The sequence below is a fragment of the Cupressus sempervirens genome, chromosome 5 (assembly GCF_028749045.1).
Source record: "Cupressus sempervirens isolate cs-2001-9-10 chromosome 5, ASM2874904v1, whole genome shotgun sequence".
NCBI lineage: Eukaryota > Viridiplantae > Streptophyta > Pinopsida > Cupressales > Cupressaceae > Cupressus > Cupressus sempervirens.
This window is the reverse complement of record NC_143122.1, coordinates 302,327,143-302,350,503: the sequence shown is the minus strand read 5'-3', so window position 1 is coordinate 302,350,503 and position 23,361 is coordinate 302,327,143. Positions and strand designations below refer to the sequence as shown.

The window sequence follows — 23,361 nt, the reverse complement described above, 5'->3', positions numbered from 1 at the left end:
ATGATTAGAATGAACTGCTTGATGTATATAATAATAAAATGGTTGTGGAAATTGGCAAACTTTGGGAGAACTCATCTCAAACTTTTTTGGGGATCTCAAAATCCATTTTAAATATTGTTTCTATTATGTAGGATTAAAAAAGATATTTAGCTAGAAGGAATCTTTTGGAAGTGTTTGATCTCATTCTTTATGGACCTCCTTCTACAATGTTCTATGTACAGTTTCTTAGTAATTGGTATACTAAGTGTTGAATTTTCGAACCAGAATAACATTAACAGATAACAGATAAATATAAAACATCATAACATCAGACGTACCTTAGGAAAACCCTCCTACTTGAAGGAAAAACCCAACCACACCAAAAATGACTCCTGTATTGAAAAATAATCAGAGTCTTGGTACAGAGCACACAAATTTTGAATTTTCACACTAGAGATTGTTATTTTCAATCTAACTCTTAAATGCCCAAAACTTGTGAACAATAACTGATTACAACAGTTGGGAAACCGCACTAAGCAACTGATTTCCCTCTGAATTTGAAGGTACAGCTCCCTTGAATTTATGATTTGCGATGAATTTGTTTATTCCTAATTCTTAAATGGCGTTTGTTCTTGATAAGAGAATAGGAGAGAAAAACCAAGTTAGGCCTAGACAGGAACTAACTTAGGCCAGAATTTGGGTCTTTATACTAATCAAATTTGTGAACTCATACATCCTATGAACACTCAGAATTTGATGATGCAGAAATGAATCAAATTGGAAAGATAAGATACTTGTCAAAGACTTTTAACTTGTAAATGGAAAAAAGCTAATTTAAGAAAAGACTGAAAGAGCCTCTTTTTACTTCGGACAATACTATGATTAGCTTAAGCTTATTGCATTAAAATAGGGGAACAGAGCTCTGTTCGTTCACCAGTTTAATTCAAATTCAAGAGGTGTTTAAACTAAACATGCAATGGAACAGTAAATAATTGACACACAACAGATTCAACTTGTCTCTGCAACCTGAAGTATTTCACCCCAAAAACTAGCCGAACTTTCATTAATCTTTCAATTGGGTACATATAGGATCTTGAGATGACTGTTACAAAAAGGAACTAAGCCGGTTCATCTCCTCAAAAATGACAAATGGCAAGGAGGCAATATCAGTTACAATTTCACATCAAAAGACAAAAGGGCGGGAAAAAGGTCACTTCGCTTTCTTTCCCTTTTCTGACTTTGCCTTATAGGCCTTGGCAGCGACAATAATCGGAATAAGCTCTTCATGTCTGTGAACATGAACATTGGTGTATCTCAAGAGCCACCTGGAGTGTTCTCTGGCCAGATCTTTAATTGCATTCAAGTGTTCTTGTGTTTCCTCCATCGCCACGTGTATACATCCGCTAAGCCGTTGGAGATCCGACACTCTGTTCTGATGATTAGTAGATTTCTTTGTTAGATTATCCAAATAACTAGAGAAATTCTTTTGCATGACAACAACTCCTACTACTCCTTTCCCTTGTCCACTAGTTTGGAAGTCAGTGTGTAGGCCTTTTAGCAACTCATAGTTCTTGTCCTGTTCCTCTTTAACTTTGCTCTTTGTTTCTTGCTCTCCCACCGAAATCATTTCAGCTTTGAATTGTAGGCTCTGTTGTCATTCAAATAAGGGCTCATCTCCTTCGAGTAGAATCTTTACTTCCACTGCTTATTTAGTCTTCATTTGGATGACCATTTTCAAGAGGGAGATGCAATCCTTACTTTTGCCTTCTCTGTTGACAGAGTAGCCCGGTTGGCCAAGATGTTATCCTTTTCTGTTCCAAACCTCAACACTGCATTACCGAGTTGCTCTATGAGTACTGGACCTTCAGACTTGAGTTTTTCACTCCAGTCCCTACCAATTTGCCCAAAGTACTTGTCTTCTTGCAGCTGAGAGATGATAGCCTAAATGTCTGTGGCTGTAGGGTTGCTGGTAGGCGGTAGTCCCGAAATACTTGCTAGTGGGCCAATTAGTTGTCTGATGAAGCACTTAAGTTCATAGATCTCCGCCTTCATTCTAACCTTGGCAAGCTTGAGACCTTCAAGCTGTCCTTTTATCACTTCATTTGTTGATTTCCATAAACCCACCTTGGTGTCGTGCCTACCTTCTCCAAGATCTGGAGACTGTAAGTAAAGTCATCTGTGGTTAGGTCTTCAATTCTACCTTCTTTGTTAGGCTTGGCTATCTCCATAGTTAGGTGCCCGATATCTGGGTCCTGACCGAGGATGGATAAAGTCTCTTGCTTTTTCACTTTGCTCAATGCCGATCTAGATCAAATGGCTAGAGACAGTCTCTTTGTTTGGAGCTCCCTCTTCTTTCCTTTTCCTCTTTCTGTCTAAGGTGTTCTCAAGCCATGACTCAGTGCTGATTATGTTAGATGTAGTCCTTAGTGTATCTACATTAAACATCTTCCTCTTAACAGGAGTCAATGCCTTTGAAGCTGAAGAGAAAGGATTCTTTGGAGCTAGGGAAATGAGCTTTGGAGCTTCAGATACTTTCTTCGCTTCAGATGTTTTCTCCACTTTAGATGTTTTCTTTGCTGCTTCATTTGACTCTGTAGATTCACTGTCACTACTCCCACCATCTCCAAGATCAACCACGTGTATTTGGGGACTACTTGGTAAGAGTAATGTGGCACTTATAGATGGGATTGGATAGCTGTGGGGTGAGAGAGCTAACGTGACTGTACTGTCCTTTAATTCTTTTGCCTTCTTTTTCTCAAGCTCTATCTCTGTTCCGATCACTGGCACCGAACCATCCTGACAAGTCTTGTCAAGTGGAATGTTCTTGTCAGGAGGTTGATCACCTCCTCCAGCTGGTTGAGCGGGTCCTTGAGTCAAGAGGTAGGATTGTACCTAAAGCACCACTTTGAGAAGATGAAGGTGCTACTACATTTGGGGAGGACTGGGCGGACTGGGTGGGCACACCTTTGCTCTTGCTTTGTTTTGCGGTCGTCCACTCGACCCACTTTTCGGTCCTCTTGTAGATTCTAGCCATAATTATGTCTAGATCTTCTATAGCATCTTTGAAAAGTTTAGAGCTCATGGGAGTATTCCTCAACTTGGCAAATAAGTATTGCTATATATATTTTGACTATCATCCACAATTCCATCAACATCTATGTTTACCTTATACATCTTCACTTGATCAACTGTCAATCTTGTGAAGGCTTGGTCACGGCTCTCGAATTCATCTTTGCAATCAGCCCAATAATCTTCAATTGTGGTGATATGCTTTATCACACCCACAATTTATAGGACATCTCTAGCATACCCTTTGGGGTCGAACATAGGCCTCGAGACTTCATACATATTTAGCTTGTACTTCTTTTCAAAGACCTTCATCATGTTCTTGGCATTTGAATGGGTGTCACAACTGAAAGCTCCAACCCTCATAGGGAATTCATATCCCTTCTTCAAGCTTCCGCTTAGGACGTTCACCTCCAAAGCTTGTTCAATAATCTCGATTAACACTATAATATCACTTGGATACCTTGGCAGCTTCAGGGGAAAACCATCAAAAGCTGCAAGACGCAGACAATGAAAGGATGATAATTGAATAAAATAGTGTTAGTCTCAGAATGGTTTTGACATTTGAGTGCCAACACACTTAACCACTTTCTACATTGAAGTCGAGTACACTATGTATGTCGAGTCAGAATTCCAACAAGTGCTGAATGATCTTCAGGTGCCGAGCAATCTTTAAGTGCCGAGTGACTACAAGTGTCGAGCATGATACAAGTGCCGAGTAATATTTGGGTGCCGAGTCATAGATGATGTCAAGCAGGATAGAATCACTATAGCAGCCGAGTGAGCTAGTTTCTTATATGTGCCGAGCATCAGGAATTAGTAAGTGCCGAGTAACACAGAATGTGTATATGAGTTTGGAAAAGCACAAATTCAAATGTAAACCATTTTTATGGCCGACATATGATGAATCTCGAAGGATCTATGTGATAAGATTGAATCTTTTGTATTTCCTATGCAATCTACATGCAGGCAATAAGAAAAATGGAGAGGGCATGCAACCAATAATAAAAGTGCAAGGAATGAGCGGGAAATAAAGATTCAATATGGATCGTAGATCCATACCTAACCCTAAGTCTTCAAAAGTCTTTATAAGGAAGACAAAATCTCATTGTAAGAAATGAAAAAAGAAACATATGGAAAGATATAGTGAAATTCAGAGCGAAGAGTGAAAAGACTTAGAGGAAAAGAGCAGCAATTAGATATTCAGTTGATCAGAACAAAGCAAGGAATACGAACAGATATCAGATTTCAGAGAATCAAGATCAGAGAAAGCAGATCAAGTGCCTGAATTCAACAATCAAGGATTGTAAGCTATCAGGTTTATTATACCTAATATTCTCTAGTAATTGTATTAGGAAGGAAATCCTATATTGATAGGTTAGCTTAACAGCTAGGTTGTAGATCCTTTGAAGAGGTGATTAAATCCTTTAACAGGGTGACACTTAATGAAAAGTGTTTGTAAATCCTTTAACCAGGTCACTATTGATACAGTGTAAAGCCTTTAATAGGGCAGGTTTTTCACAGGGCAGACCATCAGAAGTGGTCAAAACAATTATTGCTGCAGTGATTTTGTGGGTACTATCCCCACCCCAGTTTTACCTTCTTATTCCTGGAGGGTTTCTGGGTTACCAAAATCTAGTGTTATGTGTTGTTGATGCATGTGTTTACTTCATGTTTATTTCATATATTTACATGCATGTAATATACTTTCAGTTAAAAGTTGGAGAAGATGAAGTGTAATACTTCTGATTCAACCCCCCCCCTCTCAGAAGCATTCTTCCCATTTGAATATTCCAACAATTGGTATCGGAGCTAACGTTCTCACAAGGAAAAGCCTAACAGCTTGGAGAAAAAGGTCAGAAGATGGAGGTCTTCAAACTTGGGAAGATAATAGAAAATCAAGTGATTGATCTTCAATTCACTCTACACAAATTGGAGGAAGCCAAAAGAATTACAAAAATCTTTGAAAAGAAGGAAGGATATAGCCATAGCTGAAAATGATATAAACTACAAGGAGATTGATACCACAAAAGTATTTGCCAATGGTGATACTAAAGAGTTCGATGCGGCAATAGTAGAACTGATGGAAATGAATAAATCTCAAGTAGAAGAAATCAGAATCTTGAAGATTGAACAAGAATCATAAGCCGTAATGCTTTGTGAAGTGACTGAACAAAAGAAAAGGGCTATTGAACAAAAAGCCATGATAGAAGATGACAAGAGAAATCTTACAAATAGATTGGAGGAGAAGAAAGTTGAGTTTGAAAGAATCTCAAACATGCAGCTAGAAACTTTAGGCCAGATGATGAATGCACATCATGAGCTGAATGTGAAGGACATTGAGATCTCTACACTGAAGATGCAAAATGAACAATTGCAGAATAATGTGAGAAAAGAAAAGGAAATTTCAGAGAGCTTCAACAAACCTAATGAAGTCATCAAGTACTTTGAGCAGTTACTAAAATCCCCAAGGTCCAGCAGTGACACTCAAGGATTAGGATAAACTAGCACTGAAGAAGGAGAGTCATCCAAGACTGTAGAAGAAAGGAACAACAAAGGTAAGAACACCAAACCTACCTGTCATTTCTGTGGTAAGAAAGGACACACTTCTAATGTGTGTAGGAGCAATAATGCCCATCAGCTTGATAACCCTAAGAGTGCAAGCTATTGTCATAAGTGCAAGAAGCAAGGACATCAAGCACATAAATGCAGAATTAGGATTATCAAGACATCAAGATTTGAAGGTCACTGCTACAATTGCAAGAAGTATGGACATAGAGCCTTTGAATGCAGATCAAAGCCCATGTGGACATTAAATCAGCCAGAAAATACAAAAGGCAATGGAAATCACTACTGTTGGGATTACAACACCAGGTATAGCTGTCATTACTGTCAGGAAGATGGACATATTCCTGAAAATTGCATAAGGACACATTTCAGAGGAAACTATAGTAGATGGTTGAGTCAAACCACATGTTTCAGTTGCTTGAAGACTGGTCATATTATTAGGAATTGCCCAACAAAGTCCAAGGCACCAAGTTTTGAGTTCAACAAAGGGAAGGCAAAGGTAGGCGTTGAACACATAAGAGAATAGATGAATAAGACATGGAAGAAGAAAAATGAGTGCAGCACATCAAGTGAAGGGATCACTTCACCCAATGGGTCAATTGATCACACTTCATCAAACTAAGCATGAGAAAGGTGTATGGGACTGATATACAAAGTTATATCATACATCAGTCCCAAGACAAAAAAGTATTGCAAAGAAGAAATCAGCATAAACAAAGATGCCAAGTCAAAATTTGAAGTTCTTGCAAATACTGTTAAGTCGTCCTCAGATGCCGAGTAAAACCCCAATGCATGCTGAGTTGCTAATAGCGACTGAGTTGATGGTTGATGCTGATTTGAGAAATGTCAATTGATGCCGAGTCATGTTGGAACCTTCAAGTGCCGAGTTTACAATTGTACAAGCACTAAGCATTTAATGCTATGTTTTGAAGGGTATAAGGTTGATTTTTGATCATTTCTTGCCATTCAAATGCAGAGAAAAGACGAGAAGAGTGCAGGAGAGATCAAAGAACTGCATCGAAGCCATTTGCACGGATTTCAATAGCAATTCAGCATAAAATTCGTCGATCAAAGGTATTTATCGAGTGCCGAGCTACGCAGTGTTAAAAAGTTTTTTAATCTTTAAAACCCTAGATCAGAATAATGGCTTCTAGTTTTAAGAACCCCAAGGGAAAAGAAGGTCATGAGGTTTAGCTGGTCAGTAATGAGGTTAAACAACTCGAATTTAGGCCAATTCCAGAAGTCGCCTACATAAACGACCCTGCTGGTGCATTATCCATTGTTCCATCCAAAGTAGTCATGGTGCAGGATGTACGAAAGTGTTATAAATGCAAAATTGGCGCCATAGGTGATCTTGAAATATTCCAAGCCTATGACAGACTATGCGAGAACAAGATTGTGAAGGATGAATTCTAGATAGTCGAGAGAAAGGGTTTGACCAATGCCCTAGTTTACCCTATAGGATTCAAAATTGAATGGATACGAATTGTTTTAAGAAGAATTCATGATGGATGCTTTTGGCTGGAAAAAGGTCTAGTAAAGATTACAAAAAGGATAGTATATAGGGTTACGGGTTTTCCAACCCTAGATCGGACTAAGAACCTGCGCAGTGATTCCAAAGAAATCATTGAAAAGAATACAGGAGCAAAATGGAATAAGAGGGGTATGACTATTGATACTATCAATGACCCTCTTCTAGATTTTGCTGTGAGAATAATATCCCACAAATTCTATCAATCCAGTAGATTGAACAGCGTGCCATGCATAGCTGTTGATGTGGCCTACAAACTGGTAAAGAGAGATCACACATAATCTATCAGAACTTTTGCTACAGCAGATAAATGAAAACCTAGGAGCAATAAGGAGAACAAAAGGTGCTCAATGCAAATTCGGTTTAGTTCTTATGTGTATATTCTTCTATATAATGGAAGAGTTTCCTTTTATAGGAAAGGTAAATTGGAATCCTAACAAAACTATAATTACACAAATTAATGAGTTTATTGATCAGATGGGTGACAACTTTGAAGCACATATGACAAGCTATTTTGAGGATTTCAAGAAATCCATGAAGCAAAGGGTAAGAATACCAGTTTCCTTAGTGGAAAGACATATTAATGATATATGCTTCTTAGTTGATATTGATTTCACCTATATCCAAGCAGCAGTTCCAAGGGTGAGATGGCTAAGGCCATTTGTTTATGAACTAGATGTGGATGAAGCATCAGCAACAATCACTGCATTGCTTGCAGAAGAAATAGACAAGTTTGCCAAGCCTTTTGGCACATATGATGTTGTTAAATCCAAAGTTGTAACAGAGTTAAAGACTGCATCCATGATGAAGAAGAAAGATAAATTGGTGAAGAAAATAAAGAAGAAATTTGGTGAAGGAATTGAGGCTGAAGCAGAAGAAGAAGATGATGATGACGATGATGATGATGAGGATGAACAAGGGCAAGGCCAAATGGAATTGACTCAAGGCCTAGGTGAAGATAAGGAGGAAGGTGGTGAGGAAGAAGAAGCCGAGGAAGCACCAACCCAAGCCGAGCCAAAGAAAAGAAGGCAATAGTATAGCCTCCAGCCCAGCCCAAAACAAAGAAGGGTGCCAAGCCAACTCAAGCCAGGCTACAGATACCAGTCACAAGGGCTGCCACAAGGGCATCTTCACAAAAGGCCAAGGAACAAATCAAAGAGAAGAAGAAGGCTATTGAACAGATTGGTGAAGTGCCGAAATAAAGAAGAAAATATGTAGCACAACCAGATTTTGATGAGGAGGAGAGAACAAAGTCAGAAGATATCAGCCAAATCAGCCATAGATAAAATTTGTGAAAATATTAAGAATGTAGATTTTACTGATTTGAAAAGCATTGATTTCAACAAGCTCAATAAAGAAGAGCAAAACAAAATAGAAGAATCAGTATATGCCATGATGGCTGAATTCAAGTATACACCTCTAGAGCTAGACAATACCATGCCTAGAGAATTATATGAGATAATTGAAAACAAATGGCATTATTGTCTGAAAATTGAAAAGGAGATAAGAGAATCTACCTTAGCTTAGGTGATGCCTGACCTAACAAGAGGTCAAATGACAAAGGCTAATAAGAAATATAGTGGCAATTTCACACCAAAGTATAGAGCCTTTGATATCTTTTAAAACAATATTGAAGATGTTGTCAGTAAGTCAACAAAAAATATGGAAGTTGATAAATGGTTTGACTATTGTCAAGGATGGAGAAGAAGATCCCCTTGAGGGACAAAACACAAAACATGAAGAGCCTAGTGAGAAAGAGGAGGAAGAAGTAAAGAATACAAAAAAAGGAGAAGAAGAGAAGAAGGAAGAAGAAAAGAAAGATGGAGAGGAGAAAGAAAAAGGTGAGGAGGAGGAGACACACGAACAAGATGAAAAGACAATAGCTGAGCAGGAGCAGCAACAAGACTAGAGTGTGCAAGACACACAATTGCCACCTTCTAGCCCTCCTCATGTACCCATCACACTTACAGACACTATAACTATAAAGGACATTCCTGACAATTTTGCTCAGAACATCAATCCTTTAACTGCAGAGGATCTCAAAAGAATCCTTGACCAATCCACACAAGAAGCAAAATTATGTACAGATCCAGTATTGGTCAGTGTGGATGAATTACAAAAGTTAGTAGAAGATACAGTTAGAGATAAGGTGAATCCACAAGAACCACCTTCCATCATCTCTACAGCTACTAGTGGTCAACTTCAAATACAAATAGTTGTTTCATCAGGAATAGTTGACACCATAGTACAGAAGCTGAGTGCAGCAGGAGACAAAGAAATAGAACAAATAGGACAGACTATTACATCTGATCCTACAGCACAAACACAAGGTGCACTTCCTCACATTTCTATAATTGATCAAGGTAGTAGACAGAAGGAGAAGGAAGCAGAGAAAACCCCTAAAGAGCAGGAGGCAATACAAACATTGATAAATTTGCCTACCTCGGGAACTCCTTCAAAACAACCAAGCAATGATGCAATGCCATTGCAAATGTCAGCACCAGGATCAAGTACTACAAAAGTTGCAAGGGTGCTTCACTATGGAGACCCTGAATTAGATAAGGAGATAGTCATACCTAGTTATGACTCAAAAACAATAAGCATTGATCAAATCACTGAGGTGCAGGAAGCATTGAATAGAAGAAAGAGGCAGGAGATACTTAGGAAGGAGTATAAACAAAAGCAAACATTACATGAGATTAAGGACATCTTTATGGATGCCTTCAGTTTGCAGTCACCAAATGAGACAAAGCATATAATGGAACAATTATCAGATATTGTTGACCAGGTGACAAATGAAGACCAAGAAACTAATGTAAAACTTATGGAATGGTCGGAAAGGAAATTCCAAGGGAAAGTGAATGAGAAAATATCTAGTGAAATTGCACTTTCCCAGGTTGAATTAGCAAAGATGCTTGACAAAGTGAAAAAGGTACTTGAGAATATATTCTCATGTACAAAAAGCTATGTGACTTTTCATACTTCACACAGGAGACAAGCCAAAGAAAAATGAGCCTGGAGAGGAATCTGAAGATTTTAAGCATGCAACTACCAAAGATCCAGCTCAAAGTGAGAAGCACTTTAATCAAACGCTTCACACCCAGAGAGAAGTAGCTGTGTTGACAGCAGAAGAGGCCACCATCAAGGCCAAACTGATACAGCTTCAATCCTCCATTACCCAACATTTGGAAGTACTCCATAAAGAATAGGCCTATGCTGAAATTGTTCTCAAGAAAAATCCTAATCTTTCTACTCTAGATGGATTTGTTCACCTTGTTGCAGAGATTGCCATCCAGCACAAGTCATTGGAAATTGCTTTGCATAATTGGGATGCAGCTCTCAAGATGATTATGGAGGTAAATAGTGCATTTTTGGCAAAATATGGGCTTGACCCTTAGTACCCTTTGACATTTGTGTCAAAAAAGGGGGAGATAAACAAAAAGAGGGAGATATAACAAAGGGTGAGATATACTGTATAACAAAGGTACAGAGTACAGAAACAACTAAAGAGTATTAGATTTATCAGAATTTTGGTTATAGGAATTTTGGCACAATCAGCTCAGGAGGAGTTATAAGAATTTTAAGGTATACTGTTCCTTGCAAAACTTTTGAACAAGTTTTTTTGAGATTTTATGCATACGCTGAACAGAATGAATTATGTACCTATAAGGTCAGACAAATAATGTTTAGTTAAGTGTTTTTGACACTCATGTCAAAGGGGGAGATTGTTAGTCTCAGAATGGTTTTGACATTTGAGTGCCAACACACTTAACCACTTTCTACATTGAAGCCGAGTACACTATGTATGCCGAGTCAGAATTCCAACAGGTGCCGAATGATCTTCAGGTGCCGAGCAATCTTTAAGTGCCGAGTGACTACAAGTGCCGAGCATGATACAAGTGCTGAGTAATATTTAGGTGCCAAGTCATAGATGATGCCGAGCAGGATAGAATCACTACAGCAGTCAAGTGAGCTAGTTTCTTATATGTGCCGAGCATCAGGAATTAGTAAGTGCCGAGTAACACAGAATGTGTATATGAGTTTGAAAAAGCACAAACTCAAATGTAAATCATTTTTATGGCCGACATATGATGAATCACGAAGGATCTAAGTGATAAGATCGAATCTTTTGTATTTCCTATGCAATCTACATGCAGCCAATAAGAAAAATGGAGAAGGCATGCAACCAATAATAAAAGTGCAAGGAATGAGCTGGAAATAAAGATTCAATATGGATTGTAGATCCATACCTAACCCTAAGTCTTCGAAAGTCTTTATAAGGAAGACAAAATCTCATTGTAAGAAATGAAAAAAGAAACATATGGAAAGATATAGTGAAATTCAGAGCGAAGAGTGAAAAGACTTAGAGGAAAAGAGCAGCAATTAGATATTCAGTTGATCAGAACAAAGCAAGGAATACGAACAGATATTAGATTTCAGAGAATCAAGATCAGAGAAAGCAGATCAAGTGCCTGAATTCAGCAATCAAGGATTGTAAGCTATCAGGTTTATTATACCTAATATTCTCTAGCAATTGTATTAGGAAGGAAATCCTATATTGATAGGTTAGCTTAACAGCTAGGTTGTAGATCCTTTGAAGAGGTGATTAAATCCTTTAACAGGGTGACACTTAATGAAAAGTGTTTGTAAATCCTTTAACTAGGTCACTATTGATACAGTGTAAAGCCTTTAATAGGGCAGGTCTTTCACAGGGCAGACCATCAGAAGTGGTCAAAACAATTATTCCTGTAGTGATTTTGTGGGTATCATCCCCACCCCAATTTTACCTTCTTATTCTTGGAGGGTTTCTGGGTTACCAAAATCTAGTGTTATGTGTTGTTGATGCATGTGTTTACTTCATGTTTATTTCATATATTTACATGCATGTAATATACTTTTAGTTAAAAGTTTGAGAAGATGAAGTGTAATACTTCTAATTCACCCCCCCCTCTTAGAAGCATTCTTCCCATTTGAATATTCCAAGAAATAGCAGTCGAATTGGCTGATGACAACCATGGGTTTGGGAGAGAATCTCCTTTCTGGGCATCCTTGTAGTGCCTTGCAAATTCTCATGGTAAACACGTCATTCACCTTTACATAATTTGCATAACTATTTTGCAACTGGAGACATGGGTAGAACTCATAGGTCTTAACATCATCAGGAAAATTTTCTAATCTTGGAAGGTTGGGCCATAACTACAAAGAAGCCACCATGTAAATTAAGAATGAAGACATGTAGAATGAATTGTAAAACTTGGCTGCCTGGAATGCATTGGAAAGAATCTCACTTACCTCTTGCGCCCAATCAATAAACTGTGTCTTCGAGCATATAACTTGAACCAAAAAGAAATATTACTCAATGAAATTTAGGGCTTTTACTTCACCTCTCAATTTGTGCAGAAGAACCAGAATATCAATTATCTTTGGTTTGAGATTGGTCCAGAACAAAGTGTTGGGAACTTTGCTCTTGTCAGTTTGTGGTGTTTGGAACCATGTTCACATGATCTCCTTCCTCCAAATCATCATCTTTGTTGAGAATTCTGAGATGACCCCACCAATAGTCAAGTTAGAGAACTCCTCTCTCTCTGGCACACGGAGACAATTTACCAGCTTTTGCCTGTCAATTGAAATCAACACAATGTCATCCGGCAGAACTATTTGCTTGGTTTCCAGATTGTAATGATGAATACATTCGTAAATGAGTTCCAGGGCTTGGATTGTAACGGAAAGCCAATGGCTTCGACTAAACCACATCCTTGAAGTTTCTCAGTGATAGGATGAATTTGTTTAGATTTCACCTTCCTTTGGAAATCCGCCATATCATAGAAACAAAGGGATGTGTCTATGAAATTCTGCAATTGAGACTTGATTCCAGTCAAACCATCAAAACCCGCAAACTTGGTTGCCATAATGTATGAATGAGATTTTGAATCGAAAGACTGAATAAGACAACAAATACAACAATCACTAGCTTTCAAACAGTTATGCGTATTGATAGAATGAAAAATCAAAGAAACAAGGTAACTCCTTTAATTGCCTGTGTATTTTTATATAAGGATTTCGATTCATTTGTTATACTTAAGAATTTGCGCCACATGAGTGAAATTTAAGGAAATACTCGATAGAGAGTAAATGCAAATACACAATGAATATTTAAAAGTCTTTTCACTCTTCCGTTGGGCATAATGGTAACTTTCTGTAAATTCATTATTTACTTTTCCATTTTCCTTTAAGTGTCGGAAAGTTGCCATTGGGGTACTCCATTGATGAAAGTCCACTGAGTGAGATCCTGACCATATCTTCCTCTTGCAATGGCCCAGTTCAATCTAAAATCATTCGGACATGCACTAGATCCAGTACGGGGGCCAAATCTACTTGCTGACTTGATTTTTCTTGTATAATTGGAAAATTGCCTACATGGGTTGGAAAGCCATCGAGGAGAAGGCAATTTCTGTTTTCGCCAATGCTCCTTTTTTGGTTGAATCTTTGACAACTACATTTTTGGCTGTTAAGGATGTTTAGTTAAGGTGTACGGATCCTCTTGGGTGTCACTTAACTTCTTGTTTTTCACTTTTATCTCTTCTGCAAAAAATCGTCTTCATGGGATTGAAACCCGCTAGGGAGAAGACAGTTTCAGGTTTTCCGTCAAGGCTTAGTATTTGAGCGATAACGAATCCAAATCGTGTTTACGAGTCTCACCTTAAACTCAAACATCAATTTACTTTAAAAATGTACATTATTTAAATCTTTTTAAGCAAAACACGCCTCCAAGTGAGCCTTCGCGGAAACTTGCCTTCATGGGTTGGAAACCTGCTGAGAAGGCGTGATGAGATTTTCCGCCGATGCTTATTTTTTCAACCATTAATATGCCGTGAACGAATAGAGAACATGCTTCACCTGTAATGAGTGAAATTTAATCTCTATCGAATTGGATCCTAACTTAACAAAATACAAGATAAAAACAACCACCCGCCCGGCTATTGAGAAAGAGAAGACACATTGGGAAAATATGATAGAGATTGCCTAGCCTTTAAGAATTTAGACCTAGACTCAAACATTTCGGGAAAGAGACTGACCTCATCTAAAAACACAGAACTCACTTTTGCCAATAGACTAGAAAACAAAAGTGGGGCAACATACACTAAACTCTCTTTACAATAATAATTCATATGCTACTCGAAGAATCAACAGACATGAAGAACACTATATGCAGTATCAATAGTCATCTACAGAAAACAATGGTTGTTCAAACTGCACACTCAATAATGTTCATAAGAAAATTACTACAATAATAATACCCCACAGATAATAATCCAAATATCTGAGGCTTGAAAATGAATAATTGTGATGTCTGGATAATGGCCCATGCGACTAACTAGAATGCCAACGGGAAACCTCTCTTGCCATCAGAACGAGAAGAAATCAGATGCACTGAGGTCTTGAGTGTCAAGTCCTGTAAGCATACTCTACATTCCTGATCACCAGCCACTGCCTATATGAATCACAGAATTCACATTGCAGTATATGCCAAATGACGCTTCTGCAAGTCATATCTTGCATAGTGATGACTCATCATCCACTCGACTGACTCAACCACATGAACATGTCTCTTCAATGAAAAGCCATTACAACATATGAGACACTTCAATTCCAAAATGCCATGCCAAAGGTAAGACTTGTGAAGGCATAAAATGATAGATAAAAAAAGTGTCATTTTATATTCTCTTTGTCATGGCGCATGAATTGAAGAAGGATATCATAAAGAAGTCATTTCATGAGTGAGGAGAATACAACAAGCCAGATAAATATGCTGAGATGTAGCACAATAAAGGCATGCTGCGATGAACCGAAACAGCACAATGGAGAAATCATAAAGTCAGACAGTGAAGATGAGTCGCCATAAGAAACTGATGCCAAAGTCTGCATCCATCCGACTTATCTTTTGGCAGATACACGAACATAGAAAGTTGAATAGTGGCAAATCAAGACAGGAAACCTTAAGACACATGAAGAAAACTAAACTGCACGAGAGCTGATAAACGGAGTATGATGAAACTCTTTCATGAGAACAACATGCAAGCATCACAGGAGCTACAGCGAGAGAAAAAATCTCATAACAGCAACAAGAGGAACATACTGGAAGGATATAGAGAACATCAATTTGAGTAGGAGATCTATCTCGAAGCTACATTAGCTTAATACTAAGCAGTAAGCATTTTCTCCAATTGCTTATTTTGTTCCCTTTATGCACTTTCTCTCTAACATAATTTCAAGAATCTTTTGAGTAGGGCTGCAGTTTCTTGTGCCAAAACGATTTCTCTTCTTCCCTATGCCAATTAATTAGCTAGTTTGACCCCTTTTATGTCTGAAAAGTGCTCCTTTTGTCTGAAAATATTTTGTACCATCTGCTTTGATTGGTTGAAGCATAATTGAGTTTCTTATGTTTAATTAAGAAAATTGAAAATTCATTATAGCCTGGTTGTCAAAAGCTTAAAACTATGTATCTTAAATCTACGAATGGATATATTGTTGACAACTCACTATAGTAGAATGTGACATTCTTTTCGGTCACTCACACATGCTTTTGCTTTACTATTGTAGTCCGACAGGCCATATTTTGCAACACACTGCAGAAGAATATGATTTTCTTTTTGGTTCCACTTGCTCTTGCTGCACTATTATTCTCTAGCAGGCTATATTAGTGCGCTCGGGGGAATGGCTTTTTGTAACTTGTCCACTTTGTTGTGTTAGTTTTCTCTAGTTTTAGAAGGTTTGGTCGTCTTATAGTTACTGTTTAAAAACCCTGCCAACTTTTGCTGTTTCCTATCCTAAAACTTGGCCTTGTATTATGTGATTGAAAGCTTTTATTTTAAATTTGCATTTCATTGTACAGCTTCTGGTTCAATTAATTTGCAAAATGTTGAAAGTTATATTTTACCATCAGTATTAAATACGGATATTGCTTCTTGGTACAATACATTTTTTTCATTTATTTATTTAGTGTAACTTATTTCTAGAAGAGTAGCATGTATTGACGTCTTATTCATGTAGAACTTACAGAAGATCATGTTTCTTGCTGCACTGTCCAGTCTTGGTTTCAGAAAGCAGATGGTTGCCTTTGAGCTTGTATTACTTATCTACAAGCCAATATGCTTTCTTTCTTTCTTAAAGCATTTTTGTACCTTCTCACTAAAGATGGTCATTTTATGCATGCTGAAAGAACAGATTTTAAACTTTACTTATGCTGAGTACTGAAGAGATTATGGTTGCCTGAGGAGAATTTATTGAACATATCAGAGTTAGGGGGAGATAATTGGAAATCTTTTGAATTAATTTTTTTCATCCTAGTGATCACGCTGAGAGTTTGCAAGAATTTCTATAGAATATTTTAGTTTGTTGCAAAAATCTGTGGACATGTAACTGTTTTGTGGCTTTATTTCTGCAGCCATTACAGAAATCAATGAAGCTCAAGAGTCTTCTAGTTCAAATTTTACCATCAACAGTTTTAGTTCTTCATTGGATCTCAACATTGGCTCCGGTGTTTCTTTAGTTGGCAATCATGCATTGGTTACATCTGGAGTATCACCAGCTACTGCAGATGATGGAAGTGATATTAATTATGAAGCTTCTGACATAGGAACTCCACGACAAGCCAGAGATCAGGAATCAGAAATTGGTATTGAAGATAGTACAACAGAGAAAGACATGATATTTAATGGAGAATTGGTGATGAAAAATGGGATCTCTGAAGATGATCAGGGCTCTCTGAATTTAAGAGGGAGAAAACTATTCTTTAACAACAAAGAAATTGCTTATGTGGATGGAGGGAGAGAATTTCAATCTTGGCATGAGCGTAAAGTCTCTATTGATAGCAATGGTAGTGAGGCCAGTTCTATTAGAGGAAGTGAAATATCAAATGTTGGCACTTTTACTTCTGTTACCGATGGTCTTGTCTCATTTCATGGAGGCATGGAACATGGTACAGATGACTTAAGTAGCATTGATTTGAATTTTCCGAACAATGTGCAGCCAGTATTGCCTTCACATGAACGTGGAAAAATGAAGAGGGTGCTTAATGTTTTGCAGCGACGGTTGGTCACAGCTAAAACAGATATGGAAGATCTAATTGCAAGAATGAATCAAGAAATAGCTGCAAAAGAATTTCTCACTGCTAAGGTGTGTATCTTCACCTGTTTGGTTCTCAGAACGTTGCACTTTTGTCATTAGTTACCAATTCGTGAAACAAAATCCGTTTCGGGCACATGAATCGGATCTATGGGTTCGGGATTTTTTTTTTCCCAATTATGATTCATGTATATATATATATATATATATATATATACACACACACACACACACACATGCACACACACATACATACATATGGATCTGTGGGCTGTGGACCCTGATGAATCCATAGGCAGAATCAAGGATCCTGTCCGGATCCTCACAGATCCAAGCCCGGATCCGGATTTGTATCCTGATCCGAATCTGTCAACTAAGCTTTTGTCTTTATTGTTTAACATAGCACTGAGAATTTTTTGTCATTGCATCTGAAGATTAGTGTTGTCTGGCTGAGAAGAATGATCACCACTAATTGGAGTGACATATGAAAGGATAATTTTGGAATAAAAGGGATACCTTGGATGTCCAGTGATATTACTGATTGTGTAGCAGTATTAGATTAGACAGTGGTATGATTATACTGTTAAGTTTGCTTCTCACTAATATGTACATTGTAAAAATCTATATATGTACTGACTTTCATTTATTTCTATGTACTCTTTTCAACTTGACCAACTGTCCATCTGCTTTTTATTAATTGCTATTTATGTTTTATTACCTTTTAACTCATTACTATCTACCTTTGTACTATTCCATCTGTCAACTACTCTACATCTAGCTACTGAATACAGCTGTCTTATTATTCCTTTCTATAGTGAGGATATTTTACCAAATTCTCACATGAGATTTTGGAACTTATTTTGTAAAGTTGACTTGGAGAGCAAATTGGCCTGAGTTAGTAAAGTTCCTTTTAAGTTAATAAGGTAGGTTAGCAGTTTTCTGCCCGTGACTGGTGTAGGTTCAAACATCAAACAAAATGATGGAGCTGAATATTTACAGACATTCTAAAATGGTAAGCATTAAGACAAGGGATATCTTTCATCCGATTGAGATGGCTTATAGCTGTAATGCCCCCATTTTGATCTGTAGCACTGAGTGTCTCCTATCAGCAGAAGCATAAGAGTGGATAATAGGATAAGCTGACTGCAGCTCTTTATCACTCATTGGGTTGATGTAGTTGAGCTATTAGTGGATAAATGACTGTATCTTTAGTTAGAGAGGTTGCTTAAGTTCTAGCCAATTGATTCTTCCAACCGAGGGAGTTAATTGCCAGCAGTTTGTGATCAGTTTGTACCACTGTTTGTGGGACTGATTTCCTATGATTGGGGATCGCTGGAAGCCAAACTTTGAAACAACACCTAAGGCAAAGAGAAGTTAACCTTAATTGAAATAATAAACTCAAAAAACTCCACTTCAGTTACAGGAAGCTAAGCTGATGCAGCAGCTTGATTGACACTTGAGGACGAAACTCTTCAGGTGTAAACTTGGTCCTCTTGGAGTTGAACCCCTGAGGAGAATACATTTTGTAGAATATTTCAGAATTACAAATGCACTCAAGGGCCAGCAGGATGAGTTGTTGCATAATTGCATGAGTGTTAAGGATGCTTTCGATTCTCAGAGTTTCGATTTTGTAGGCTGGGTGTTTTCTCAGTGAGCTGCCATCAATTTGCATGTCTGCATTTCATGACAACAATATAAAAAAATCGTTGTAGATAGAGGCTTTCAGGGTATGATTAATTTCTATGTATTTACTTTAGGACACTACATTGTCACCAGAGTTAATGTCCTGGCACCCTGTAATGTATGGAAAGAATTTTTCCAAGATACCTTGACGACGATTCAGCGGAACCAAAAAGAATGGTAGAGATTATTGGAGCTCAATAACAAGAAGCCCACTGCAATTCTTTTGCTGAATCTATTCAAGCTAGAATGCCAGAAATATGAGATTTTTCAATTGCAAATAACTGATCAGTGATCAGTTCCATTCCAAAACCTACTGGTGGAACATGCTAACAATACTTGTAAGAAAAGTAAACATAATCTAAACATTTTGTATTCTGGAATATGAACAAAAATGAGCATTTTTTTTTTGAAAGTGTTGAAAAATGCTACTTTAATTACCACAGATTTTTTATTTAAAAAAAAAATGGAATAATTGTATTAACAAAACACACTCTTAAATATAGTTTACAGATGCTATAGAAAACATTGAGTAAAAAGCAAAGTTGTCTAAATAAAGATGTATAATAAAACCCAAATAACCATTAACTAAGATTTGAGAATAATGAGCTAAATATAGAAAGAACCTTGGATACTAAAAATATTCTAATGGCCACCCATAATGTTCATTCTATCAATTATCCTATAGAAGACTGTATATGTCTTGTGGTCACAAATTCTTCAGAACATTCTACTATTGTTGAGACCCTTCCTACATTTGCTGAATGTCAATAACCAAGAGTAGCTTAGAAATAAACAAAGAAAGTTGTTCCTTTCTTCAGAATGGTCTGCAACAATAGAGCAGAGCCTGCTACTGACTTTGCCACTGAGATGAGTATGCCATGAACCTCCGAGAATTTGCAAAACCTCTGACCATAAATCAAAACAAAACATCCAACCCGGTGTTGGATAATAGAGCTACCCTTGCTTGTACACAAACACACACACACACACACTTATAACAATTGTCACGATTTTGAGGAAAAATCATCCAACCCTAACGAGAATCGGAGTTGGATCAAAATCGACGAGGCCGAATTGAATTGTGAATTGGCTTTGAATTTGAATCAAATCAGCCACGAATCGGAAAACTAAAAAAACCCTTGAAATTTAGTTAGTAACTTATTTCATAAACCCTTTATTGCTGATCTGATTCACCGATTCACAAAAAATCGTTTGGCTTGAATCGAATTGCCGAATCGCATGAATCGCCGTGATTCTCGGAACTATGCTCCAGACTATTGTAGGTACCAAAATAGAGTGTAAGATACCGTGATTTGAAGATAACAAAGCATCATCTTTTCGGAAAAAACGATAAAAACCCTAAAAAGGTTCACCTGACATAAAATCCCACCTGAAATTTACGAATTAAGAAACTAGAAATGATTTTTGAGGAGAAAATCAATCAAAACCAAACACAATTTTTGAGGTGAACAAATTGATCAAATCCAAACAATTTTTGAGATGAAAAATTGATCAAAACCAAACATAGAATTAGAGACACAAATTGGAGAATATGAAACAATATATTCATGAGGAAAAAATTATGAAAACTCAACAGATAATTTTTGAGGAAAAGTTATTAAAAAACAAATAGATAAGTTTTTAATGGGAAAAATAAAAAATCCCTCTAGATTTTTTTTCCCAGGATAAAAGACTAAAAAAACTCTAGTATTTTTTCTAGGGAAAAATATTAAAACCCTAGATTAGTTTTTTTTAAGGAAAAACAAATTTTAAAAAATCTCAAATCAAGGATCTTCTCCCACTCCCATTCTAGTCAAGACCTCAATTGAGTACTTAGGCATGGGCAGGGAATATATCTTATTAATTCATTTTAGACACCCCCTCACATAATGCATAATGTTACCACTTTATTAAGTTACCTACAATAAGTGATCTTGGCAACCACTTGTAGGCCCCAATGCTTATTGCAAGACACTCCCATCTATACACCGAGATAACCTACTCTAAGCTCATAGATCATTAAGAATCTCATAAAACAAATCAATAATGATAATTAGATACAAATCCATAAAAGATGACTAAAATTCACATTAGTGTATTACGATAATAGATAGTTTCTATTATCTTTGTTTAATATGTAATGATTATCTATTGTTATCTTCTGTAAGTATTAGAATGTTTTTTATATTTAGTTTTCTGTTTCTAGAATAGAATGTTTCTACTCTTTAGTTAGCTATAGATAACTATTAGTTTTCTCTTAACTAGACTAGAAAGTCTCTATTCTTTACGATCGTTTCCTAAGGAAACATCATTCCATTCTTTTGTATATATAGACCTCTCGGTCTTTGTTAATAATAAGCAAATATTTTCCAATTACTTTCTAATATGGTATCAGAGCCAATACTCTTAATTTTTTAGAAAATAAATATAATTTCTTGATTGAAATTATTTGCATTTTATTTTCGAAATTACTTGCATATTTGTTTCCAACTCTCTATAATCCGACTAGGGTTTCCGTCCTGAGAAATTTGAATCCGCCTGCTTCTTGTTTGGTTCTGCAATCCATTTCTGTCTAGATCTGTCTTTTTATTGCACATTTCCACCATTTTTTGTGGTTTTTTTTAGCAAGGCTGTTTTTGTTCAAAGCCCTTATTTTTTGTACAGGATCAAATTTATTTTTACAGATTCTTGGTGGGTCTTTTGAGATCTCAGTTGGGTGGCATTATGTTTTTCTGGGTGCCTTGATTTTTGTACCTCAATTTTTGAGCCAGCGGATCCAAAAATCGACAACATATTCTTTATGGGTTTTTCGAGCTCTTTTGTGAGTCATCCTTCAAATTTTCTAGGTCTTCCACTTTTTTTGCCTTGAAGAATGTGCCTTCATAGATTTTCACGCTTTTTTCACTGAAAAATGTGCTATGGCATCTTTGACTAATATTTTCCTCAATGGAAATCAGAAGTTCAATGGTCGCCATTATGGCACATGGAAACAGCAGATGCTAACCATCTTCAAATATTGCGACAACGATAAGGTGGTTTTGGTTCTTAGTAGTCTTCTTAGCAGAAGTCCTCTGCTCTAGCTTCAGAAGGCTCCAGGATAAAGAACATTCAATGCAACTATTGCCACAAGTATGGGCACTTGAAGGTTGAATGTCGGAAGCACTTAGCTGCCCTATCCAAGCAATTTGCTTTGTAGCTGTTAACCTCATAATGGTTTTTGACACTTGAGTGCCAATACACTTAACTACTTTCTATATTGGAACCGAGTACACCATGTATGCCGAGCCACAACAAAAGTCGAGTTAGGAAAGACTTCAGGTGCCGAGTGATCTTCATGTGCCGAGTAGTCTTCAGGTGCCGAGTGAAGATCAGGTGCCGAGTGAAGTTCAAGTGCCGAATGACTTTAAGTGCCGAGCAGATACAAGTGCCGAGTCATAGATGATGCTGAGCAATATAGAAATGAAACAAGTGCCGAGTAAGTCAGTTTGTTAGTAGTGCCGAGCATCTGGAATCAACAAGTGTCGAGCAACATAGAATGTACATATGAGTTTGTAACTTCATTGATTCATATGTAAATCGTTTTCATGGCCAACATGTGACGAATCTTGAAGGATTAAATGATAAGATCGAATCTTTTATTTTTTCTATGCAATCTACATGCAGCCAATAAGAAAAATGATGAAGGCATGCAACCAATGGAAGAAGTGCAAACAATGAGCGGGAAATAGAGATTGAATATGGATCGTAGATCCATACCTAATCCTAAATCCTCGAATGTCTTTATAACGAAGACGAAATTTCATTGTAAAGAGTATGAGTGGATATACAAGGGTGTGTAAGGAAAACTACTTTCAGAGTAAGGACTATCAGATCACAAAGGATCAAGATCAGAGAAAGCAGATCAAGTGCCTGTATTCAGCAATCGAAGGATTGTAATCTATCAGGTTTATTGTACCTAATACTTTCTAGCAATTGTATTAGAATGAAAATCCTATGGTGATAGGTTAGCTTAACAGCTATTTCGTAGATCCTTTAAATAGGTGATTAAATCCTTTGACAGGGTGACACTTCATGTAAAGTGTTTGTAAATCCTCTAACCAAGTCACTATTGATACAGTGTAAAGCCTTTAATAGGGCAGGCCTTTAACAGGGCAGACCATCAGAAGTGGTTAAAACCTTACTGCTACAACAAATTTTGTGGGTATCATCACCACCCCAGTTTTACCTTCTTATTCGTGGAGGGTTTCTAGGTTACCAAAATCTCAAATGTTATGTGGTGATTCTTATGTGTTTCTCATAATTGTTTGATATGTTTGTATGTATGCAATCTACTTTCAGTTAAAAGATTTTAATACAATACTTCTGATTCACCCCCCCCTCTCAGAAGCATTCTTCCTATTTGAATATTC

The 23,361-nt window shown here is 37.1% G+C and overlaps 1 protein-coding gene across 1 annotated transcript in view; it reads left to right on the top strand.

Moving 5' to 3' along the window:
• The window catches only part of LOC149555781 (PX domain-containing protein EREL1-like), a 102,694-nt gene that overhangs the window by 29,610 nt on the left and 49,723 nt on the right, over positions 1 to 23,361 (top strand). The window contains exon 7 of the mRNA XM_089829940.1: positions 16,590 to 17,320. Coding sequence (XP_089686066.1) covers positions 16,590 to 17,320 — 731 coding nt within the window. The remainder of the gene's footprint in view (positions 1 to 16,589; positions 17,321 to 23,361) is intronic.